Below are 26,250 nucleotides of genomic sequence, written 5' to 3' on the forward strand. Positions count from 1 at the left end.
GTGTTTTTCTCCTGCTGGTGAAATTCCAGCCATCTTAACTGGGCCAAAGTGCTCGGAGGTGGGTAAGGTGCCTGAATCTTGGCGTATTTGTCATTGTCCTGTTCTACCTGCAATGTCACTGTTTTTCAGGGTGGGGGGAAGTCACCCCTACCTGTTTACAGTCTGTAATATTATAAAGTGCTGTGAAGATAGGAAAAGGTGCCAGGCACCTCTAATAAATCACCACGACTAAGCCACAATATTTCAAGCTGAGAAAGGTTTTGTTGTCAGAAACACTGGCACTTGCAGGAGGTATTTGTTTGAATACTCCTTCGTAATGGGGCTGTTGTTCTGGGAAAGATTCCAGGACAAATGAGATTCTCTGGGATATGGTCCAGGTTAAATGAATTGTTTTGAAAAATGTTGAGCCCGTGTGGGGGGAGCACGCAGAGTTTCAAACCTTTTAGAAGAAGTAGCCAGCAACCACAAAGGGTCAGAAAGAGGCTGGAGAGTATGCATTTCCTTCTCCTGGGATGCTTTGTAAAGCTAGCCTTGAAAGCTGCCAGGTGCGGTTCTCTTCCACTTGATTCCCAGTGTGTATGCTGGGAATGAGATCTCAGCAGTCGACCTCTGCTTACACTCAGGTATGGGGACATCCTCTTCCAGAACCTTTCAAAAGTAGATCCCCACAGTGCTGAGATGAGTGGTTGCCTGCAAAGTTATTGGCCCTTACGCAGGGATGTAGAAATTGCTGGTCCAGATGAACTTCTAGTTCATCATCTTCTGTTCTTTACAGGAGCTAGTCCCAGTTGGATCAGGGGAAAATGCCAAGAAAAATGAAATAATAGACCATTTTGGAATAATTTATTAGTAGGTGGAAGTTTTTTTTTCCAGTCATGGAGAACTGTTTGCTGAATTCAGTGTTCTTGCTGTGCCTGTCTGATCCAAGGTGCAAAGGAGCAGTTTTCTCTGAAAGGTCACTGAGACAGGGAAGCGATCACCAGAGGAACATGTCACATTCCTCTTTCTTCTTCCTCTTGCAAGGTTCAAAGGCATCAGTGCAGTCGCAGCCAGCAGACACCAGCTCTCTCCTGCAAATTCCAAAAGACCATTTTCACCACATAAGAGCTCACGACCACTTGGTCTGGGAGAGCAAATCCCAGGTTTCCCAGCCAGTGCACTCTCCTTCTGCTGAGAGGCTACTCCGCAGACAGGTAAGCTGAGGTTTTATATTGCCACGCTTTCAGGTTACCCATATTTTAAGTTCAAGGAGGGTTTCATAGAGAAACCTCTGGAGAAGTGTAATTGTCCTACAGAAATAACAAAAAGGTTGATGGATTTTGATCTGAAAGCCATCCAGGGGTCTCCAAAGAATCTGTGTGATGCGTATCATCTCCTCTGGCAACGTGCCTAAATGTTCTCCACGATGTTAGCACTTTATTTTTTCAGGTCTCTTCATAAATGCAGCCAAATGCTCCCCAGGGGCTCATTGGGGTTAAGGAACTAATTCTTAACTGCTGTGATTTTCTCAGTGCTTGAAAGGACACAGTGACTGCAAACTCCAACCCAGGCCACCCTTCCTCTGACTCCTCTCATTTCTTGAAAGGGGAAAGATGTTAAAAGGCAGCTGGATATCTCATTGTATGCAAAACCATCATGGAAAGCACATTGTTTTTACAGCGAGAATTGAAAATTAAGATCCTTTTAAATCTCCTATGTGCTTTTGAAAAGCTTGAGTATATGCAAAACAGAACATATTTTATTTTGTAACTGGTTTTATCTCTGTTATTTTGCCTGGCATTGATTTAAGCCCCGATTCAACCAAAGATCTAAGAGATCTAATCAAAGATTCCAGTCTGGTTGATTGGAAACATAAGTTTAAATTTATCCTTTTTAGTAGCATACTTGAACTTGTGCTTCACTCTCACATTTTTAAACATATTTCATTGTGCTGCTGGATCAGGACCAGAGGCATATCTGATTCCCAAACTCCGCTTTCTTCACTAGTTTGTGTCTGATTTTATATACACAGAGTAGATTGGTTTTATTTTTTCAAAAACAATTTCTTTCCTGCATGAAAATATTCCCCTTTCTTTCATCTTTTAATCAACATTGACAAATTAGACAGTTGATTCATTAAGCTCTAAAAATGAATGTGAAGTACCAAGGTTAACAATTACATTAGTCTGTAATACTAAATTGACATAAGAAATTCCTAGCATGTATTCATTTGCAGAGGGATGGCCAGCTACCCCAATCACTGCTAATGGGGAAACTAATTGATGTCATGATTCCAGTTCATAACCACTCTCTCTTGCTTTCTAATGAATAACAGACCCATCTTTTTGAACTGATCTATCTAGAATAAATTACTGTGTTAGCCATCTTCCTCAACCTAATTTTGTTCGCATTTTTGCAGGCTTCTCTTTCTAAAACCTTTCATACATTTAAATTAATTTATTCCCCTCCCTCCTCTCTCTGCTCGTGCGGTGACATAACCATGCTCTTGGAGTGACCTTTCAGGAAGAAAAAGGCTTTGGGATGGTGAGCGGTATGGTCTGCAGGCCAGTCGCATCCCTCTGAAAGCTACCGAGGTGTTTGCCCTAGGTTTGCTCCTCAGTAGCAAGCAGCTCCCAGCACCATTAATGGGAGTTAGAAGTTGCTCCTGGCAACAGGGTATGATTGCTGCTAGAGTTAATTGTAATCTAGATGGCCAGACACTGAAACTGGGTCTCTGAAGAGGTAAAATCTCCTTTACACCCCCGGCAGTTCTGCTTGCTCAAGTGCTCTCTGCTTGGCTCCTGTTATTGCTGCCACTGATGTGTTACTGGCACATTGGTATAGCCCAGGCTAGCAAAGCATTTTGATTTGCAGTACCCATTTTTCCTTACTGTTACATATATTGCATGTAATTCTGATTTGCTTTCTTTTCTTTCTTTTTTTTTTTTTTTTCTTTCTTTCCTTTCCTTTCCCTTCCCCCTTTTCCCCTCTCTATCCTAAATTTGTGCATAGATAAATCTTGTCCACCACATACCTGGTCCGTGCACTTTTCTCCACCATTGACACCCGTGTCTTTAACCTCCCTTTCCCTTCAGAGTGCTGTAGAGTGGATGGACACAGTCCCCACAGTACCATGCCATTTAGACTCTGGAAAGTTTGGCAATTAGCAATGCACTCGCAGATGAAGATGAGTGGATCGGATACTTTGAGAGAAGGTGTAAAGCCAAGCTCCCCACTGAGGAATGTGCTCCTTGGCAGTGCAGATGCTTTTCTCCAGGGGAATTCTACCTGAAACTAAAACCAGGTTGATTTGCTGGTTCCAGGACTGTGTGTCCACGGTGTAGCCCACACCAAGTTGTGGCTACTAGAGGTGTACACACCAGTGGGGTGGCAGAGGGTCCTTTTGTTTTGAAAGAAACCAGTAGAACTTTTATACCAGCAGTCACTTCTAACAACTACCAAAGATGCCTGTATCATAGGGAAAGAAAGAATTGGTGTTGACTAACGCTGTCTTTGTATGCAACACAGGTTGGTGCACAAGCAAAAGTAATGACAATAATTACTTTTTGCTGCTCTGTTCTACTTTTTTTGTGGTCTGTGTCTCTTCTCAGGATATGAACATGATTTCTGCTCCCCAAGCATTCCCCAAAGCAAATGGCATCAAGGAGGCCAGAATTAGCTCCAGTCTTGAGTGTGGTTAGTTACCAGTCTGACACTGTAAAATTTTAACTAGAAAGGATTAGCTAGTGTTGGACAAAATCATTTGTCATATTAAATATTCTCTCAGTTCTCACAGACGACAAAGGGAGCCCAATGTGCAGATGTAACAATAGTTTCTGGTGTTCGTGCATGCACACATGTGCATACTGCAGCTGATGAGAGCTTTGCCTGAATAGAGATCATTTGGCTCAAAAGATCCTTGTGGGACAATTTTTATAAAAATTCTAAGATCATTTTGGGGGTGATTCATCACAAAAACATTCCTTAGTATGAAGAATTTCATCTCCTTACACTTCTCTAAAGGACTGAGACCAGCTGTATGCATCTCCTCCAAATTTCTTTATGAAGTTTTTAATCTTTAAGATCATTTAAGAGTCTTCTCAAACTGAGATGCTGCCTTTAAGGGCCAGTTAATGTGGCTGATTTATAAACCTTTTTGGCAAGGGATACAATGCAGTGGAAAGACAAAGCCTTCAAACCATGCCATAGGCATTTTTTTGCCAGCAGGCACTGATGCTGCATAGGGCTCAAAACAGCCAAGGCAAAATGTGCCTTAAAAAGCCTGGACCCAAGCATCAGAATAGGTGGAAGTAATTACAGATGGTCCCATCCAGCTTCTGCATCTCCTGCATTTCAAGCTCCCACACTGTGAAATGGTGCCGAGCTGTGGCTCGGATAGGAACAAAGCTGTCCCAAAGCCAGGGACAGGCTGTTGCCCTGCTGTGGGCACAGACTGGTTGTTCTGGTGGCAGTGGCACTGGGGATCCTGCTCCATTCCTCAGTGTCACCTGAGCTAGAGAAGGGAATACGCAGGCTCACTTTCACAGTTTCCTTCTCCTCCTTATACCTGCACTGCTAAAAATTACGAAGTGGTTTGCCGTAGATCCTCATCCTTTGCATAACCAGAATATGTCTAAGTTTGGGTGGGGGCATTCAGTTTTTGCAGTCCTTCATTCTTACAGGAGAAAGCTAGAGGTCAACCATTTATGAAGAATAAAGGGTCAAATTGTGCTGTCACTTAGACAGGGATAAGCCCACGGGTCACTGAGGCATGGGGACTGCTAGAACCCACAGTGCAGGCTGAGTTGTAGGAGCCGGCAGGTCTGTGCTGAGGTATCTCAGAGAGCTGGTGCCCTGTAAATGTTGTGCCTTGCTTGTACTAATCTTTGTTTGGTCTGTCTCTCTCATCTGGCAACTCCCCTCCTCCCCGATCCCTATGCGCTCCGTACAGATGGCTATAAGGAATGACTCTTTGGATAGCAAGGAGAACCTCCACACCGAGGTGAGTGAACTCTCTGACCCAAATGTCCCCGCTGCGCCCCGGGAGGACTCATCGGGTGCCCTGATGCCCTCAGAAGCGAAAGAGTTGGCCGCATGGAGCCGGGCAAGCGTTCATACGCAGCAGCATTCCCACAACCAGTATAACATTTCAAAGCAGGCACCAGCATCGTGTGCTTGTGCAGACTCGTATCAGGAGACACCTGGAGATTCAGTGGACCAAGAAGTATCTGAAACAAACAGCTCCTCGGAGCCTTTCACTTCAGAAACTTGCACAGCCTCGAGTGCCTGTTCAGAGGCTCAGCCTCTCACTCCTAAGAGGAACGTGGGCAATACCGGCAGCGTTACACTGAAGGACCTGAAGAAATACCACAGTGTAGATACCCAGGGTCTTCTAAAAAAACCGCCCTCTTGGTTAGATGATCAAAGGAGACATTCAATAGAGATTTGTTCCATGGAAAACAGCCCTCAGCACCATTCCACATCTAGCTCTTCTGGCTTCATAAGTCAGGTGGTAAGTGAAATGGAAGGCTTGCAAGGAACACGGCAGAAGAAAAAACTGAGCCCTCCGTGTATATCTATAGATCCACCCGACGGACAGAGTTTGCTACCTAGAGGACCTCACAGCATCTCACCTGCCAGTGGAGATACTTGCTTGAGACGGCGTGCTCCATCGTGTGATTCCAAGGATTCGATGGATATAGGGGATTCGTTGCTTCCAGACAGTATGTCAACATCTCCTACCCCAAAGAAAGACTTGTTGACACTTCCTAGCTTTTCCTTTGATCAAACGGAAATGGACCCCTGAGTTACTTTTCTGTTGGTGCCAAATGTTTTCTTCCTTTCATGTAATAGGAAAAAAAAAAAAAATCAAAAACTCTGTATTCCAAAATGGCACTGGGTAAAAAATTTCCAAAGAAAGATTAAAGAACCAGCTGGTTAAAAGAGTGGTTAACCTATATCACGCTTACTTAAGCATATGTTCTGCTTAGGTAAAAGCAATACAATGTGCAGAATCTATATGTATATTATATTTTATTAAATTAATTGAATCTAGTATTGCGGGATGTAGTACATTTTGTGACTAAAGACTCGTTTAATTTTTCTCTATTTTATGTATCTCAGAATATTTCTGAGATAAAGTTGGTTTTTATGAATATTTTAACCTAAAAATATATATTTAATCCCTTCTCTTTTTTGTTTTGTTTTGTTTGGGTTTCATTTTGTTTTGCAAAGCACAAAATGTAGCCAATTAGTGCATTACAGAGGAAATGTATCCCACAGTCAGCAGTAAATAAGAATTATTTAATGTAATTTATTTTTCCCCTTGGACTGAAGTCATTTTCTGAAGGAAAAAAAAAAAAAAAAGAAAAAAAAAAAGAAAAAAGAAAAGCTTGCTTGGATAGTATAAAAATGCAGTGGCATTTTTTTTTTTTTTAACCAAATAATATTCGAATCTTGTGTAAAATTGACATCTAGAGAAAAAAAACAGGTGCACGAAACCCGGGATGTACAACATGCTGATATACACCTGAAGGTTGTGAATGTAGAGCCAATCCAACTGTACGCTGGCACTACACAATATTGACTTATAACAGGATTATTATAGATCATCCACTGGTGGCTCGCAAAATCAAGTCAACGGATAATTTTCATATGTGCCTAGGAAACCGCGGCAACAAAAGCCTGTGGTCACTTCTGAAGTGTTTTCCAGCATCTTGGAGACAGGCTGCTGCTTTTGCTGAGTTCCACACCTGCGGAAGCCTGCTGTTCCCAGGGGAGCCCCCTTTTTGCAGCAGGACACAGGTGAGAACAAGGCCAGCTTTAGGGTTTGAGCTAGGTGGCTTCAGTCCCGCAGGACAGCAGTGCGCTTGAGCACCTGTCTCAAGTTCTTGCTTAAACTGCATTGAAGTTGATGATCTTATATTTACGTGTTGAGCAGAATCGAGGCCTATTACAGTTTGAAAGCTATTTTACAGAGCGCATGTAAGGAAGTCTGTAAGTACTGAAATGGTTGTTGAGGGTTTTTTGCTACCACTGCTGGAGTTAACTGACACAACCCTGCTGAAATTTTATTTCCAATCTAGCAAATCTAGCAAAAGCCTTAAGCAGCAACTTCATGATACAAAGTCAACAAAAATGGAATCCGTGTCCTTACTTTGTTAACATGTCCTTAGCATCAGTCATCTAGGAAATGAACTGTTTGCTTCTGCGCTAATGCCCTCTGCAAAAAGCAATCACAGAAGCAGATAGCGCAGCCTGAAATCACTGGGGGCTGGCCCCATTCGACTCATCCTGCTCTTCACAAGACTGATAGAAAGCAGACATTAACTTCACTGAACCTCCCTGAAATCAAATTAAGATGTAGGCTAAATAAGACTTTGAAGGCATGGTTTTAAGTATGGGAACACTCACAGGTTTAAAATGGCATGCGTGGATAAGTCTTTGCTGGATCACGTCCTTAAACCAGCACAAGCACGAGAAGGATTTGTGCTAATTCTACCAGTCAGGAGTCTGTAACTTTTTGAGCACTACTGATCTTTTCAAATCACTTAAAGATGTTGATACACAGCCTTTTATCCATTCGGAGATTAGACCATTACGACTACATGTGTCTGCATTAGCTTCAAGTATGTACACCAGGAAAAGATGCTGTTTATACGTAACAGCCTGTGTCAGGTCTTAAGCTCCTTTATTTTCACTCAAAGAAGTTTCCTCCATAAACAATCCCTTTTGATTTACATGTCCTGTGAAAATGGAAGGGACTTCAGCAGGAAGTCAGGCACTCGGTGTGTTTGAAGGACGAAGATTAACACTCTGAACTATTTACTGCAGACAGATTAATTCTTGGCTGGGACATTTTTCCCCTCTTCACCATGGGCCCACACAGAGAAGACTCTCTTTGATATGCCTGGCCAAATCCAGAGCTAAGCCCGTTTAAAGCAATGATTTCAAACAAACCTTTCATCAGTTCTTCCCCCAGATTATATTTAAGGAAATAATAAAATTACAGTGTATTAAGCCTGAGAAATATTCGTAATCCCTTTTTGGTTTTATACTCATAATGAGCCTTAGCTTTGCCTTTCACATTTACTAAATAATTTGGGAAAATAGCTAGGCCACTGAAATTGCTGACCCTGATTCCTTAATGATCAGGCGTGTGTTTATCTCTGGAATGATACAGTCCCTTCCTGATAAAAAAGCATGCAGCATTTTAGCTTGAAATCGTGCCACAAAATGGTGATGTGATGTTAATCCAAATGCTCAACTCCAAATGTAACAAAGTCTAAAGGCTGTTCTATTTTCAAGACTCGGGGTTTCGCCCACTGACAAGGTTTGTGTAAGCAACAAAAAGTTTACATCATACATGAATATTCAATAAGGACTAGCCAATAAAAAATCCTGTACGGTGATGCAGTCAGGAAAAGAAATCCATGTAAAATAGTTTGTTTTCTAAACCAGATAAGTTTTTTCTAGACGCCCTTTTGAAAAACAAATACAAATGTACTGCAGTGCGTGCAATAATCTTCAGATAATTTTAAATACCTTTGGGGGGGGTTTTATAGAATTTGACTTTTTTTAAACAAAATGTACAAAATCCACAGGAATTCTGTAGAATGGTTATGTTGATAGAATTTTTTATATTTTTGTAGAAATCTATAGAGAAATTGTTAAAAGTCTGCATAGCATCTTGGGAACAGAAGCAGCTCTACCTACAATTTTCTTTTCATAAACCTGGAGCCAGACCTACTGTATTACAACATTTATAGCTTAGTTTCAGAGCCTGCATCCAGGTTGTGTTTAGAAGTAAGCAGCTAAACTAAGGTTCTATGATATTGCAGTGCTATTACTGTTCAAGGACTGTACTGATATAAAACATCTACCCCCAGAACTCAGCCCATATTGGTGGCAAAGTAGTCGCATTGCTATCCAGCTCATTCAAGCACACCAGCACTTTAATACTGTGGATTTACTGTATACAGGCAGGAGGAGGATGTTCTGCCATTGCCAGGCTGACACAGGAGGAAGGAGAGAGATTGCAGACGTGTCTGGAAAAATGTAAATTCCATTCTTACAGCCCCTTGCACATAGGACTGACTTTTCATAGCTCGGTTACAGGCCGTTTATACTGTAGATATTTTGGAGGAGGGCAAAGAAAACACTGTTTTTGACTTCTGTGGATTGCACTCAGCACAAGGTGTGTTCAAGGAAATAAAAAATTTAAAAAAACGATTAAAAAAAAAAAGAAAACAAAAGTGTTACCATTGTAAATTAGGCTATGCCCCAGTCTCCCCTTTTCTGCCCCTTTGGCTATAATAACCCATGTACACTATTACACAAGGTGACTAGAGTAGGCACAGTACCATTGCAATGTCCGTAACAACCTAGTATATATTATAGAACTTTGTATTTAATAGTTAATATATTGTTATACTGTATCAGGTATATAGGCCAAAACAAGGTCTTCTGGTCAGGGCAACAAAAGGTGGTATTCATGGGCAAAATTGGGTTAAAATGTTCCTTTTTACAAAAAGCAAAAAGACAAAAAATGAGTGTAAATCTTTACAAATGACAAAAACAAATGTGTCCTATTAAAAGCTTTTGAAAAGAACATCCATGTGCACTTCCCTTTTTTGTTGTTGTTGATGATAATCTGTATCATTCAGATCAAATCTTGAGGAATGTTTTAATTGTGGACAGTTGGCATAGGTACTGCATAGCAGCAGCAGACGGGAAGTTTAAAGAAGCCTTGCGAAACGGCGGCCCTTTGTGAAACAATTTGGTTTGGCACCACAGGCAAATCCGGCCCAGCACGCTGCCCAGGGCGTGCTGTTTTACTAACCAAGGAGCCCGTCAGTGGTGCTTCTGCAGTTGCACGGGGCTGGCAAAGCAAAATTTGGCACGCTGCTTACCGCGGAGGACGCTGCCGGCATTGCAGTGAGGACAGCCGCAGCTGGGGAGGACGGAGTCTGGAGAAGGGGCAGGTTTCATTTGCCCATGTAAAAGGGTGGCTGTGCAAAGAGGCTGGGCTCTTCCGCACATTTATAACTTCAGGATTTCCAGCCTGAAGCACTGCAACCTCTCCTCCATCACTCCTGCTGCTGTTTGGCTGCTTGCAAAGCAAGAGCTGGTGGTGGTGCTCCCCCAGGAGCTGCTGGGCAGCAGGGGCTCAGCCCCCAGGTGCTGTTTGGGTACCACCAGAAAAATCTGGCCCTGAACTCTTCAGGGGTCTGTAGCAAAGGGGTTACGGGCAGGTCCCAGTGTGAGTTGTCTCCTTTGCTCTGAGAAGCAGCCACTAGAGGGAGAAACCAAGTGCTTGGCCACTGTGCAGCCGGGACGATCGCTCTGCAGCCAGAGGGACCCTAAACCCAAAAGCTGGCACCCAGGGCAGTTATGTTGTCTAGAGTGTGTTTTGGTGAAAGCCCTTTCATATCTATCTCCAAGTAGAAAGCAGTAGGAAGAAAACTGGCCCTTCAACAGAGACAAAATGTGGATCCATGCAAAATCCCACAGAAAGCCATGCAGAGTAGGACTCCAGAGGTGAGCTCTGTCCTGCATCCCTATGGTGCAGGCTGCAGCGCCAACCCCACAAGGTTGGAGGGTCCTGATGGCACTGAGGGCAGCAGGGCTGGCCCCAAAAGCAGGGCAGTCTGCAGCTGTGGGCACTTCGCACCTCTCTGCACACAGGTGAGTTGAGCGGAAGTCAGATATTTCTTGTAGGGGAAATCAAATCCTTCTGTTTTCCATGTGGGTTATTGGTGGAACTTGGGAGGGGGATTTTATTTTATTTTATTTTATTTTATTTTATTTTATTTTATTTTATTTTATTTTATTTTATTTTATTTTATTTTATTTTGCTGGCTTTCGTGAGTATTCCTGTGTGAAGCTTTTTTTTGCTGAGTTTTGCTTGTGGTTTTTAGAGGGTTCCCACTCAGGCTGGCTGCTTGTGGGTATGCTCACAACTTGCCAGAGCCTGGGCACGGCATTTTGTTCTGTTCAGTGGGTAATCTGGATGCCACATGGACCTAGACTGTTTTCTACGTAATGGTAGCTACTCTTGGGGAGTAGCACTTCAGATTGAATTTGTTTCTGGCTTAGTCCAGACAATTCAGTGAGTTTGGCCGGCCATCCTCCTTTTTGGAGAGCAGTGTCCCATCGGAAGGGCTGTGTGCTCACCACATCCCTATGCCAGAGCTCTGCAAAACCCTGCAAGTAGCTGTATGAGAAATACAAGAAGCCTTTCAGCCTTTCTGTAGGGAGATGTTCTGGAGATGCAAAAAGAAAGCCACACCAACAAGTTTTAGACACCATCTGTACATCACCCCTACCGCCATATCAAAAAAAAAAAAAAAAAAAAAAGGAATAAAAAGCGATTTAAAGAAACGTGCCCGGCTCCCTTTATTACCACCAGCACCGTGCAAACGATGAGCTGCGATCGGCTCCTGGGGGAGGCTCCTGCAGATGGGGAGTCTCGGACCCACGCAGGGCAGGGGGCGCGGTGCCGGCTGCGGGCAGGGCTCGGCGCGGTGCGCAGCGTTTTGCTACCACCTAGCGAGCTGGGGAGAGCTGCTGGGCTGGACGAGCTGCCGGCCAGGGCACGGGGATACAGCTCGGGCTACCCGGGGTTTTGGTCAGAAAGCCCCTGCTGTGTAGCTCTGCCTGTTGGGGAATTGCTTCGTGCCCTAGTTCGGTGTGACAGAAGCAGCGCAGTGCAAAAGAAAAGGAGGGTTTCTCCTTCTGCGGGGTTTTCCAGCCGCTAAATGTATAAATATCCCCTCCTACGGTAGGAGGAGAGGAAGGATTTGTCCCAGATTCAGGTGCTCTGTGGCAGCCCACGGAGCCACGCATTGCTTGGTGTTGGCAGGAGCTGCCCAAAGCCAGGCTGATGTGCAGCATTTCTGTGCCTGGGCTCAAGCAAAGCCCCAGGAGACAACAGCGCATCCAGAGATGATCCCAGGGCTGTTCAGCATCTCAGAGGCCATGGCAGCAGTTCAAAGGCTTCTTTGTCTCTGCATGTGCTGATGTTGCCTTGAAACATTTTCAAACGCAGAGCCCAGCACATCTCCCTGTGTGTGCCAACCCGTGTCCGCTCTGCGTGGGCACTCGCACACAGCAGCAGCATCTGCGACCCGTGGGCTTGGACATGGAGTTTAATCTCTGCTTGGCCCAGCATGGAAGGAGGATAATCACCCTGCCTTGCGTGGCTCGTGCTGGCTGGGCGCTGGCTGAGTGCTTGTCACTAGATGGCAATGCCACGAAGTGCTTTAGCTGGGATGTTTGTGTGCCTTAGATAAGGCTGCACCTGAGGTCCTGCTGTTTCTGGTCGGCTTGGCGTGTTCTCCAGCGCCGCCAGCCACCGCCTCGCTGGCGTTTTTACGTTTGAGGATGATTGGGGTTTAAGGGTATTCCATGTGCTGTATTCTATGCTTCAGATATGTTTACAGCACTATATAATGTTGCAACGCCCTCTGGCATTTTCTATTATTGCTTGAGTCACCGGATGCTTTAACTGGCAAGTCCTCAAGGTTCTGAATAGATTATCTTTCAGTACCTATTTAATAGTGCGAATAGTGCAACCAAAGACCCCTAAGCTCCAGCTGGAAAATAAAAAGGACGGTTAAACCACTTAATTACTTATTGTGCTAACAATTATTTTGCAGAAAGAGAAGGTAGATTCCAGCTGTTCTTAGGAAAATCAAGAAGGAGTTAATGTTGGAGTCATTCTGCAAATTAAAAATGCTGCGGAGGACAGCATGTGCCGAGCTGAGACGGGCGAAGGCAGCACAGAGCCTCTCTGCTGGGTGTCACCATCCCAGTGTGGCCGAGGGCCAGTGACAACTCCCTGTTCATTCAAACAAAGCAGGATCCTGCATTCACAGCGGGATTCCTGCAGCCACCGTGACTTCTGCGAGCCTGTTTTGTGATGAAATCCTGAACGGCTCCAGCCCATTAAAACTAGGAGAGGCTTACGCGGTGGCCAAGCTGGCAGGGGGAGAGGATAACCTGTGGCAAGTGTGTTGGGGGCTGACACAGATTAGTTTGGGTCTTGGCCTCGGTAAGCTCGAGTGCCATGTGCTGCTTGTCTGTGGCTGTTTGTTCATCACTCAAATCTCTTTCTGCAGCTAAACCACCCACAAACTGAGGTGTGTTACACCTGCCATGGGTTTAATTAACCTCTTTAGGCACTTAAGAGTATGTATGTGAAATTATCTAAAATGGGACAGAGACACCCAGTGCCTTCAGAATTCAGCTGCTCGCAGCTGAAGCAGCTCCAGGACCACTTTGGGGCAATCTGGACGGTTCTCAGCACGTCCGGGTTCTGCTCATGGCTCACAGGGAAAAAATGTGGGAGCACAAAATGCGGGAGCACTCACGGAACAGGGGAGGATGGCATTACACACAGTGTCCTGGAGGAGTCATGCGTACACCATTTTCTCTTCCAACAGAGCACTGGGCGGATCCCACCTCACCCCAGAGCTAACAGGAGGACTTTACAAGGCAGCTGGAGGCCAAATGTGGTGTGGTCCCTCTCCCTGCGCTGGTTCTCCAGGGAAGTGCCACCTCTGTGATTCCAGCCAGGGGAAAGGTCTTGCCTTCTGCTCCTACAAAGCCACCCAGCTGATAAATGCCCCAAAGCAAAGGGTGAAGCTGTGAGTAAAAGCTGAGGGCTGCATATTCCCAGCCTGCTCCCTCATCGGTTTTAACTATGGGACTTCTAAACTGGCCATCGTGCTTTCCAGAAAGAAAGAAATTAAAGTCAAATCCTTTGCTGCTAGAAGAAAACACTATAACCAACAGCACTGATATTTTCAGAAAAAAAAAAAAAATAAATAAATCTTCAGCTACTCATGCAGTGTTGACTTTAAGCAGTTTGTTGCAAGTCCATATCTTACTTGTTAAAACACGGTGTCATCCTCTTTCTAACAAGTGAATTTATAGGGCTGTGCTGTAAATGATGCTATAGTGGCCTGTTTTTCCTATCATCCGTGACACCTCTGCAGGTCTCAGAAAGGGAGTTTCTGTGCTGTTCAGCAGAGAACAAAGGTGATATTTGGAGTCAACTAACAGTAAAGCTGTAAATCCCAGAGTTCAAGCCCTCCCCAGCCCTCACCCCTAAAAGTCCTTCTTTATGCTGATTTCCTTGAGAGTAGGTCACGCTTCACTTTCAGGGCCTTGCAAGTCATCATGAGGTGAGGGTTTGAAGAGGTGCCTGCCTTTTACCTGGCATTGTGCTTACACAACTGGCTTTTCTCTCAGGGTACCTCCTTTCTGCCCAGCAATCGCTCTAGTTTATAGCTAACCTGCTTCTGTGTGGCCTTGGGTGTGCCTTTTAGGTCTTTCATGATTGCGCTGATTTTGAACACTTGCCCTACAAGTTAGCAGGTGAAAAGTCCTTTTAGCATGCAGCTGCCATGGAAAAAAGGATGCAAATACATTAATGAATGAACTCAGATCTGATCTTGCCACTCCCCAGAATAAAGATATGGTGAGAAAAGGTGAGTTCGTGACCTTCCTGACATTCATACAAAAGGTGCCATTGCGTTTTTCTACGTAGCCAGCCTGCGTTTTGGGGAACATCACAGGAGTGATTACATGTTCTAGGTACAGCCATCTTCCTTCCATCATCAACAGGAAACAGGACCAAAGAGTGATAGTGCTTCAGGCTCTGCTTTGCAGCAGATTCAGCAGAATCTTTCACCATAGCCCTTCCCAGGAGCTTTTAAGTTTTCCCTCCATCTTATCTGTCAGACTGTTTAATATTTCTTTCATTCTTGCTTTTGATTTTTTTTCCTTCTCTGCCAGCTTTTTTTTTTTTGACAGACAGCACCTGGAAGTCCATAACTACATTGTAAAGTCAATGCAAGGCGGCAGGGTCTGCTGTGAGGTCCAGACTGGACTTTTTCCTCCAGTCCGTGAGCTCTGGAGGGGCACAAGAGGTGAGCTGGCACCCCCGTTGCACCCACTCAGCAGAACCATCCCTCTTTAATGAGCTGCTACCGAAGGCAGAAGCTGCCCACCGCAAACTAGGAAATGAAGCAAAAGGCAGAATCATCTATCCCACCTAATTTAGAATCCTGTGAGACCCAGGGAAAAACCCTGATGCAGGACCTTTCCCTACAGATACGGTGGAGCATTCCTTCTGAAGTCAATATCTTAATCAGGGATTAAGGCACATAGCACATATCATGGAACCATGTACAGTACACTGATAAAACAAACCTCGCCCCTCCTGTACACACAGCCTCTGGTAACTGTTCTTGAGGTACCTTTTACCTGTGACATCTCATAATGTTAAAGTCAATCTTAATTTAGGACAAGTTTCTAAACTTCACCGAATTGCAGGGGAGGAGGTTTAAAGAACCACAAAGGAGAACTCCTAGCTATTGCTGACTTTCCTTTAAACTTTCACTATGAACAAACACTTAACAGAAGTTCCTATGTCAGATTTGCACAGAGAGCACACGGTGTCCTTCAATATCTCGCTCACACAGTTGGCTAGGGTTCCTGTAAGTATTCCTTCAGAAGGTTGTAATGTGATTGTGCTGATTAGCCTGGATCAGTCTGAGATTTCAAATCTTGCAGGCAAACACCCAAGAATTTAATCTTGGGTGAGATCTTATCTTGCTACAATAGTAAGTTCAGTCATTTCTACAGCAAAAACTAACTGTGTCCCTCTGGCCAGATTATAGTAAATGGCTAGAACAAATGCTGAGCACTGTTAGATGAAAGCATTTGGCTTTCTCCAATAATATCACCTCCAGTGGGTATCAAACCTAGTGTCAATGGCCCAGGCATAAAAGATAAGCAGATTTTTTTTTTTCTTTAGAAAGGAAATATTTGGGGTACACAGCAATTCTGGGCTTCTCATCTTTCTTCTTTCCACTTTTGAAAATTTTTGATGGCAGCCTTCTTATTGACAGTTCTTCACCATGGACACTGGAACTCTTAAGATATTTAAGTAGATTTGTGACAACGGGGAGATTTGGGTGAGATGATGATATTGGACCAGATGCTACAGCAAGCAGGTCAACAAACAGCAGGTGCTGGAAGGGCAATAATTCTGAAGGACAAGTCCTGTCCAAGAGGAAAGCAAACAGTGTTCTTTCATTGTGAGGAAGTAAAAGCCAGGTTGTGTACAAGGTGCACTACAAAATCTATTAGTTACACATATATGTGAAATTTATTGACTGGAAGCTTTTAAAATAGAGCCACACCACTGCTTCAGCCTAATGTCTACAGAGGATGCAATTAGCATGAAGGAAGTGGCTGCAGATAGACAATAATTTAGGCACTTGCAGAAGTGGCCAGGCTTAAATGTAGCTTGGAGAACTCTTGATTCCTGTTAGTAGGATACCAGTGAGGCTAGGCTACAGCCAGGTAGGAATACAAAAAAAAAAAAAAAAAAAAAAAAAAAAGAAAAAAAAACAGAAAAAATAGGGAACTAAGGCCATTTTCCTGAGATTCCAGACGTTCATGACTCAGGGTACACCACTGTTTATGAACAGCCATCTGTTCTTTCTTGTCCAGCACCCTTGGTTTCAGAGCTGTGTGGCAGGGGCTGTGCCAGGGAAGCACAGGTCTTGGGCCTGGGTTTGCTACTCTCTCTTCGCATCTGTGGTGCTGCTGAGGTAACCACACTTCAAGCCTTTCTAGAGGAGAGACACTGAGTGTCTCTGAGATGTAAATGTTGGTCTGAGCAGCTTGGATGGTTGGACATGGACAGCCTCAAACCCAGGACGCCAGCAGACATCTCTAGGTGACCGGGGACATGTGCAAGCCCCTCAGCCCTCTCTCTGCCTGCTATGTGGGAACTGCCAATGTCCTGCTCCAAGAGCAGACCCTATTTATCCCCACAGGTGGCACAGAGCAAGGAAAACGTCTTCCTAGGGGATTGATCCTTCCATGGGGAAGCCACCCTCACAGAGCAAGAAGCCCCACACTGGCAGCACCGCCTGCCTTTCAGTGTCCAGAGCCATATGCCCACGAGGGGAGACCTGGCACCTTCTCCCCGGCCCTAATGGCTACAGAGGGGTGCCTGAGGCAGCCTCGCCGAGGCGATAAAGGCCGGGCCGGCGCCTCCCGTCCTGAGGGGGCGATGGCAGCGGGGCGAGGCCATGGCGCCTGCCGCCGCCGCCAGGGAGGGAGTGAGGGCGGGCCGGGGGCGGGGAGGTGCGGGCCCGGCGAGCCCCGGCCCGCCCAGGAGAGGCCGGAGCCGGCTTCTCCCGCTGCCCGGCGTGGGCCTGGAGGAGGAGAAGGAGGAGGAGAGGCTCGGTTCCCCTTGCCGTGGCCATGGAGGTGTTCTGCGGGTCCCGCTTCTGGGTAAGCAGCGCGCCCGGCGCTCCGAGGAGAGGAGCAGGGCGGGGGCCGGGTTGGCAGCAGCCCCCCTGAGGAGAGAGGGGGGCTCCCCCGGGGAAGCGGGCGTTGTGCCCCCAAGGCTCGGGGGTCCCCGCTGAGGGTGGGCAGCACTCCCTGGAGGGTCCTAACGGGACTTTCGTGCATCCTCTTTGCATCCTCAGCAGCCCCTCTCCGTGGGCTTGCCATGCCGAGTTTGCCCAGCGCTGGGGCTGGTCACAGCTCTCTCGTTTGGGCTCCGTTGAAGGGGTGCGAATCTGTTTTGCAGCTCTGCCAACAGCTGGGCTTCGTAGTGATGTCCCCGATCGTTGCTTTCTCCGAGAGTCCAGTGCTGGCATTGCTGATGTCCATCAGAGTGCTGCCTGCCAAGCGCCCCGTTGCTGGCGGGTGGTAGGCTCCTGGCAGCTGAGGCTGGTCCCAAGGCTGGTGGTGGCTTGAGTTAGAGACTGGAGCCTTCAGCCCTTTGGAAAGGGGCTTGGAGCAGGTGCTGGGGCTGCAAGCAGGAAAGTTTGGAAAGTGCTGCCGTAGCCGTGTGTGCGTGCTGGCTGCTGCAAGTGCTCGGTGCAGCGTTGCTCCGCGGTACAGTAACAGCGTGCTGTTGTTTCTCTCCTGTTCCGTGCAGGCAGACCTTACGAAGTCACGGGGATTTGAGCATGTGTGGAGAACTTGGAGCTGCCTTTCAATAAATCACGTTTTTTTGCATGTTAGTTTGTCTTATGTTGACTTAACTCGAGAGGGATTTTTTCCAACAAAAGACCAGCAGGAATGAGAAGGAGTGGCTGGTGATGAAGCTCTTCTTAGTAACTGCTAGGAAGGTATTAAAGAGCAACACAAGAGCAACAAGCAGTTGGCTATGAGGACTTAATGCTGGGCTTTGTCTTCAAATAACTAATTATCTGTTAAAATCTCTGTCAACATTGCATTTTAAAAAGAGGACTTAGGTCCTGAGCCATTGGTTACATTTTTTGTTCGATCTCATATTTCCTTGCCAAGCACTCTGCGCGCTCACTGCTACAGTGCTTGGCGGATAAGCTTGCTCAAACAAGTATTTTCAGCTCTTATTTCTACTATAAACACTTATAAAACAGGAACAAGCACAAACAGACCAACACTGCTTGCTAGCTATTGACTGCAAGAAGTTTGCCTTAGCTTCTCAAGGAAGGCTTGCTTCAACTTCTATTGGTGCTGAAGACTTTTGATAACTATTTATTGATACAGTAATGTAAAATGTTCCAGCAGTTATGCAGGCTTTTTAGTACTTTGGTTCATTGCCTTGTGCAGCACTGTTACTTTGCTGTGCTGTGTCTGTTGTATGTTACGCTCAGATAGTTTATCTTTTTTGTAACATTGCCAAGGCTTTTCAACACAAAATTTACGGAAAGTAATATAAAGGTAATCCAGATAAGGGGGTTTAATTAATGAACACTTCTGTATAGCCTAAATGATGATGAGATCTGAATAAATTTAACAAAACATAAATAGTGATAAAAAGTATATACCTTCTGTCTTGCTAGAAGTAATAGCGCCAATATGATTAACAGCAGTTAATCTGGAACATGGCTGAAATTTGGTAGTTCGGATTAGCAGAGGAATGCATTTTCTATCCAAGTGTATAAAGGAAGGTGTCAGGTGTGTTACAAGGCTCTCTAGAAACTTGTGTAATTATCACATGCTTATACATAAACATAAATTACTACTAAAGAATAAAGAGAGACTGGTTGAAAAGTGAAGAGCAGCGTACCTCAAACAAGGAAATGAAATACTTTCCCTTTCTTTGAGGAGTGCCATTCACCTGAATGCGGAACCTGTCCCTTCAGTGCTTGCCGTAGGAGCAAGGTTATGAGTTACTAGGTCGTGAGCAGTGTCCAGCTTTTCTTTTAGGTCTCAAGGCTGGGCAAGACTCTTCTGGCTAAGTCCACCCAAACACTCTTACATCAAAGTCCTGTAGTCTCTTGAGATTCAACAGGATCTGTTGCCTTCTTTTGATAAAATATTCTGCTGGCTGATGAGCACTATTACTCTTCAGCTTACTGTGATTTCATACTTCAAAGACATGGTCTTTTTTTCCAGTTACTCCAGTAATGGAAATGTGTTTTGTCAAACTTAACTTTTGGTTTCTCCTAATCTTATTCTATGTACATGGCTTTTGGACTGTGGGGAAGAGTTTCTAGGGAAGGAAGCTTTGATTTCTTGTTGCCCTGCAGTGTCAACATTGTCATTAGTTATGAGATGGTAAGTCAGTGATGAATAACGGGCAAAATACTTGGTCTGGAGTTGTTTAGAGTCAGAACAACCTTCCATCTGCCCAATTGTTTTTAAAAATGCTTCCCAATAACTTTGTGGGATGGAAGAGGTGACCCAGTGACCAGCAAACTGGATTCAGTAGCCAAGAGTCTTATACCCTATTTTCAGCAGCCAGGGGCATATTCCCTATTAACAGGAGGTGTACGCTGTGAACTGATGTTATGAGAGGGGTTGTAAGTGATGGTCATGAAGATGACCCTGCAGTCACCTTGAAACAATTTGCTTTGCAAATGCACAAATGTTCAATAAAAAAAGCAGGCATCTTGATGTCCACAAAAGTTGGGGGTTTCCACTCAGCTGTACACTTTAAAAGGGAGATCAGGGTGAAAGGCAGTTGCTGGCCTGTGCACATAAACTAATGGTGTTCAGCCTTGCAGTTCAGATCAAGGCTTTGATAAAATGTGAACTAGTTTAAATGCTCACTTTTTAATAGCTGGTGAACTTCAACTCTTTCCCCATATTTTGCCAAATAAACTGAATATTTTTGGAAGCTGAATGGCATACTGGTGTCAGTTTTAAAACTGTTTCGAGCGAAAGGAAACACAATCTTCCAATTTAAACAGTTCTTCATTTTGGAGTTTAAACCAACTACAATAGTTTCTTGTTAAAAGGAGATCAGAATCAAAACAAAACAGTTCAGAGTTAGCTCATGAAAATATTTAGTTTGAGCTGAATCAACTTTAAGAGATGATTGACTTATCTTGGGTTTTTTGGCTTATCGAAAGTGTTATGGTTTCAACTCTTCACCCTGATGCAGGGTGGGGAATTTTGCTGGAAATGTCGAGGGGCTGGCTTTTTGTGTTTACACAGAGGTAAAATAATTTCCTGTCCAACCCATTTTAGAAATGAAAAACTAAGGAAAACACTCTCGGTCACATTAGGAATTTATGAAAGCTTCTGGCTTCTAGCTACTGCTTTACCTGTTGAACATGCAATCTGCATACAAATATGGATTATTCTATATATAAAAGAGAAACAAGCTGAACATTTTATTTTCAAAAGGCAGTACGAGCAATCTCATAATCTGAACGCTTAGAAATACACTGTATACTTAACCTGAGAATTAGAAGCTAGTTGTTGATACCTCCTAGCTGTATTCCCATGCTGAATGCCTTTTGGGAAGAGGCAAATGTGATAGCACACACCTATGGACTATCTTGTGTGGGTGTGTTATTTACTATTGTTCACAATTACCTCCTGTTTTATTGTCACATACTTACTGCTGGAATGATGCACCAATTAATGTGACCCACAATCTCTGTACCAGAGAAGCAGACACTGCTGAATTATTGCTTTATTGCTCGTGTCCTCTGCTGCAGTGGGACATAAGTGGTTCCTCTCAGAAGTGAACAGGGTAGTCTCCCAGGGGGAGTTCAGCTGCAGGAGTGTTTTGAGCAGGTGAGGAAACAACGTGAGCTTAGAAAAACAAACTGTGCTCCAGGTTACAGACTTGTCTTTCTGTGGCTCAGACTCTCTGGGTGTGAGCAGGCACTATGGCTGTTGGGATAAACCACTTCATCTCTGCAGTATCGGGTACTGTTGGGATAATGGGTTGCATTAACACTGTAACCTACAAACAGTCTGTGCATAGGCATGAGGAGGAGCTTCTCTTTTCTTATTTTTTTTCAGCACAAAAAGGACAAGTGACAACGTACCTCATGTGAGAGACCACGGCTTCTAGTCAGTTGTTGGTGAGATCTGGGCTTGTTTCTTTTGATCTTGCTTAGCCTATAAAGCTTGGATTTCTCAGCTACTTGTGTCTTGGTATCCTGACATCTGTTTTTTCCTTTTTTTTCTGTCCCACGTGGAGTGCTGTCTCATTGCGCATCCAGAGGCTATTGAGTAATTCACCAGGAAGTTGCAGCAACTCTCAGAAGTAAACAATACCTCAGACTTGTCTTTGAGAGAGTCTCATATATCCGAACACAAGCACCCCATTAACCTTTATGTTTGCAGATAGTCCTTCACTTTGAATCATTGTGTGAAATTTGGTTGGGTTTGGACTAAATGTCATGCTGTTCCCTGGAAATGCAGCTTCCTGCCCTGTTAGTTCACAGTGCCACTCTTTTCCCCTCTGCATAATTTCTCTTCTTGCTTCCTCATGTATCATGCTTACGTTTCTGTTTTCAATTCAAGATGACTTAGAATAGGTGTAGGAGGGGAAAATACATCTTGCAAGTGAGATGACAAACAACGTGCTCGTAACACGTGTACAAGTTTATTAAAACAAAAAAGCTTATGTTATCTGGCCCTAAATTAATAATAAAACCTAACACCTAACATTTCAATTATTCTGTTGCTGTTTCAGCTCAGCTAGTTCCAGCAGAGGAAGAATGAAGCGAAAGATGGTAGCAGGTCATTGCAGAGGAGGGATTCAGCAGTAGGGTGGCATCATCTGGACTGGCTGTTCTGTATACATCAGCTTCCCCTTCTGCCACGCTATAATAAACACAGAAAGTTCAGTGTTTATAGATCCTTTAAAATGACACAGACCTGCACATAATCTTTGTTAACTGCATTCACTTTCAGATAACAGGCTCCCAATTACATAAATCTCTCCACAAACTATCGTGTCGGGCGTCTGTGTTCTGTCTCGTGTTAGGTCGGCGATCAAAGTAGGTGGCTTGAGTGGTCTCTTCAGACGTCAGGTCTGGGAAGTTATTCTCTCGCAAAGGGTGGCTGTGTTGGTAACATCCTGAACTTAAAAGCAATTGAGTACTCATGTTTAAATCCTTAATAATTAACATTCTCGAACTGACTTGAATGGAAGCTGTTAATAAAGGATATGGGCATCAGATTCTGCAATGTCAAGAGAAGTATAAATATTTGTTATTAGATCTGGAGCATTAGCAGGGACCTGTTACCATTCATCTGTGCATGAACAGTAATAGACTGTATTGGAATCTGTCTGGGAGAGACAAAGTCTGGATTTGAAACTTGTGAGCAAAACTTAGTGCCAGTGAAAGCTGCCAATATCGAGGATTTGTGGAGTCCCTCAGTGGCAGTTGCCAATTAATGAAGCTCATAAAAATGACATTTGTTTCACTGGAATATGTGAATGCGATTGCTCATGTTTTTAAAGGGAATCGGCGATTGCAATTTCCTTCAAGCCAGCATGCTGACAGGGCAAAAAATCAGGGCAGTCCTTAGTGCCCAGCTGCATGCTGCTTTGTGGGAGATGCTTCCAGAAGGCATTTTGGTCCCAAAGCCCCTCTTGTCCTTCCCTTCCGTGGGGTTTTGGGGGTGGCACAGTAAAGCTTGAGGGTGCCTCAAGGTGGAGCAGGTATGGAACTGGGATCCTGTTGTAGGGAGGCAAGGTCCCCCCTTGCTTTGACTGTGAATTAAAGCCCCAGAAGGAGACTATCTGTAGCAAATCCCAAGGTCAGATATGTTCATCAGCTTCTGACACAGCTGTTTCTCCCTGGTCACAGCTCTGACTTTTTAGTTTAAGTGACACAGTCAGTACGTACAAGCTGAAGTGGCTGGGACTTAGGAATTCGATAAAGTTTGCCTCCTGAGAAAAAATGTTTGAAATAAAACGTGGCATACTTGAGGAGCTCCTTAAAATGGAGCTATGCTACTGGAGATATAGCCCTTTCCTTTCTGCGCACGTAAATCTGTAATATATTAAAATGAAGAGGCTCTTATTGTTTAAAATTTAATTTAAAAAAAAATTCCTTTGAGAAACCTATTAAATGGGATCTTTGATTTTTCCAGTGAGCTAATGCTCCATTTGTCTCCTGATACTGCCGCGAATATGATGGGCCATTATCCAGTCACACGTTATTTGGCAGAGCTGAAGGACAGCATAGCAGGCAAGCAGCCAGAGGAACGCATTTATGCTTTTACACAACCAACAGCCTTGCTTCTGTCTTGGGCCTGTGTGAGCTGGCACCTCGTCCCTGTGCTAACGTGACGGCAGCGTGAGGGGCAAAGTCAATGCAGTAGAACTTAGATCCTTTGCAGTAATACCACGTGTTGGTGTCATAAAGCTCTGAATCAGACCACGGTAAGGAATGAGGGAAGAGGGAGGAGAAAAAATGTTTCACGAGAGTTGTCCTGAATTTCAAAGTCATTTGGTTCCACAAATAGTGACTTATTTTTCTTTTCCAAAATTTCTCAGAATACAGAAATACATTTGATGTTTATGCAATTAAAAATGTATAATCCTCATTTCTTCCTTTTCCCCCAGCTGAATTACATGTTTTCTAGAATCTCCTCCTCCCCTTACACACAGTTTTCTTCCTCTTTCATTTCTCTTTGCTATTATGTATATTTGGAAACATGGGAAAATCAAAGGGAAAAAATCCCTGCATTCTGCATATCATCTTTCTATTACTGACATGGGAGGTGAGAGCAGGCAGTGGAACAAAAAGCATTAAAAATAAAAATTAAAAAAAAAAAAAAAAGGAAAAAAAGAAACTTTAGGCTTTTATTTTTTATTTCCTTTGAAAAAGCAAGATATGTTCTCCAGGGAACTAGTTTACTATCAGAAGTTCTGTTGAATGGAAAATTGTAGCCATTAGCAATCTTCATATGTAGCAACACTATATTGTCTGCTTCTTTTTCCCCCCCTTTTTTTTTTCTCTTGTCCCACTACAGAGTTGGTAACTCTTAAATGTTGGTGACCTAAAAAAAAAATAAATAATAACTTTCTGTGTCTAAGCCTCTTTGTGGCAAAGTGTGCAAGTTCTGCCTTGTTTGGGTATTTGGTGTGTCGTTACTGTAAGCATTTTGCAATTGGGCTGTTGCTGGCCTACAGAAATTCTTTAATGATGGCACTCCTCTTCATATCAGCGCTTCCTGGGCAGGTTCAGTTGTAGGATGTTTGTATAGATCATAGTTAAACATGATTAGTTTAGAAATACAGGTTTTCTAGATGTTGAAAATCAAGTTTTAAGCTTTACGTTCTCATTGCTCAGCTGGTGTTGGATAGAAACTTTGCGTTCAATTTGTTTGGGGTAAGACAACGTACCAGGATCTTATTCTGTGATTAGCATATTCCTTTTCTGTAGTCACCTGATTCCATCTTTTCTTTATCTCTGAATTTTTTGACTTCACAACACCGAAGGCCAGCCTTCCCTTTATGAAGAAGGGGAGAGAGTAGTTGAGGGAGAGCATTCATTTCCTGATGGTGACACCCGTAGCGGTGCTTTGCCAGGTTTTTCTCACTGAAACTACTGTCATGGTTTCGGGCAAGACTGTGGCATTTGCTCTTTTTCTGAATAAAAATGACTGAAATAAGTAGGTCTGCAGAGTGAGAGATGGGTATAGTTCATGCAGATTAATCCCAGAAGGTAGGTAAAGTGCGAGTGCTCGTCTGTGTTAGGTGAGCCTAGGGCAATTCTGGGAGCGATAAGCCAGGCTTCATTTTGGCATTAAAGCTCGTTAGCAGCCAGTGTGGCCTTGCCCTCCAGCCTGCTGCTGGGTTTAATTCCCTCAGGACTTGGTCTCCCCCAGTGACTGTCACCTCAGGCCACCACCTCTGTGGCCTACCTTGATTTTTGGATGTTCAGTCCACAACCATAAGCTACCTTGTACAGGCTATAATCTTGTGCAAGGTTATTTGATCTCTTAAAATAAACCACTAAATTTACCATTGGAAAAGAGAGTTCAGTGTCCCACATGCTGTCCTTCACTAATGTAGATAAGTGTTGCGGTGTGTTTTGTAAACAAAAAACCACTCTGGTTCTTGCCATACTATTAAACATGTACTTTCAGCCCCATCTTCTTTCCAAGAAGTGTTGCTCTGGTGTTGCAGTGGAGAATGTCATTGTCTTTTGCCCTGTTTTAAAGGGGTGGGGGAGTTGTTTGTGTAATCACATAAGGGAATTGAGTTGTGCAGCAGTCACTGTGGATTAATGAAGCGTGTTACTCTTTCTCTGCACAAGGGTGAAACTGCCTTTGGAAATGCAGATGAATGATCTTGCTCTGAAAAGGCCATTTGAAACTGGCAGCCTTCTGGAGAAGTAGAGCAGAGAGCTTGTTTGCAATTGTGCTCCCAGACGATTACTAGAGTTTGCCCTGAAGAGTTCACCAGCGGGGAACAAGCAGAGGGGATGGACAGCAGCTAGAAGAGGGAGGTGAGACACGGGCTGAGATGAAGCCTGTGCTGTAGCTAAGACTGAGCCCAGATATTTTTTGGTGTTGTGGTTCAGAGCTGTAACTGCAGAGCAGTCCTTGTGTTTGGGAGGATGCCGTGCGATAGAGCTAAGAGCAAACCATAATTATTTTTTTGCCAGGCTGTGCAAGTGAAACTCACTGGCAGGATACTTAATAAATCTAGGGGCAAGAGGGTAAGAAGTCTTTTCTGCATTGAAGTCCTGACTGTCAGTCTCTTCTACAAGAGAAGCTATTTCCATGTTCATTTGCTGCAGGGAAGAGTTGTTACTTTCAGTTATTCACTTCCCTTTTCCTGTGTATCTTTGCAGCCAGCTTTTTTTTTTTTTTTAATCTGATTTTTAATCTTAAATAGCCTACTGACTGGTGATAACCAGCAGAGAATCAATGGTACAGCACATATTAACCTTGGGACAGTGTGAATGACATCAGCGCAGTGGCCTTCACATTCCCAGCAGATAAAGAATGAATATGTGTTTCCTGCCACTTTTGCAA

At 44.2% G+C, this 26,250-nt stretch overlaps 2 protein-coding genes across 2 annotated transcripts in view; both read left to right on the plus strand.

Moving 5' to 3' along the window:
- CACNA1G (calcium voltage-gated channel subunit alpha1 G) overlaps nucleotides 1–5,785 on the plus strand; it is a gene marked incomplete at its 3' end in the record, with an annotated part of 94,704 nt that extends 88,919 nt beyond the window's left edge. The window contains exons 36-37 of the mRNA XM_084298275.1: nucleotides 1,024–1,193; nucleotides 4,931–5,785. Of these exons, the coding sequence (XP_084154401.1) occupies nucleotides 1,024–1,193; nucleotides 4,931–5,785 (1,025 nt within the window). The remainder of the gene's footprint in view (nucleotides 1–1,023; nucleotides 1,194–4,930) is intronic.
- An 11,477-nt stretch (nucleotides 5,786–17,262) lies between these two features.
- ABCC3 (ATP binding cassette subfamily C member 3) overlaps nucleotides 17,263–26,250 on the plus strand; it is a gene marked incomplete at its 3' end in the record, with an annotated part of 47,424 nt that continues 38,436 nt past the window's right edge. The window contains exon 1 of the mRNA XM_084298676.1: nucleotides 17,263–17,298. Coding sequence (XP_084154802.1) covers nucleotides 17,269–17,298 — 30 coding nt within the window. The 5' untranslated portion in view covers nucleotides 17,263–17,268. The remainder of the gene's footprint in view (nucleotides 17,299–26,250) is intronic.

This window comes from Netta rufina (assembly GCF_964035555.1).
Source record: "Netta rufina genome assembly, chromosome: 19".
Lineage (NCBI taxonomy): Eukaryota > Metazoa > Chordata > Aves > Anseriformes > Anatidae > Netta > Netta rufina.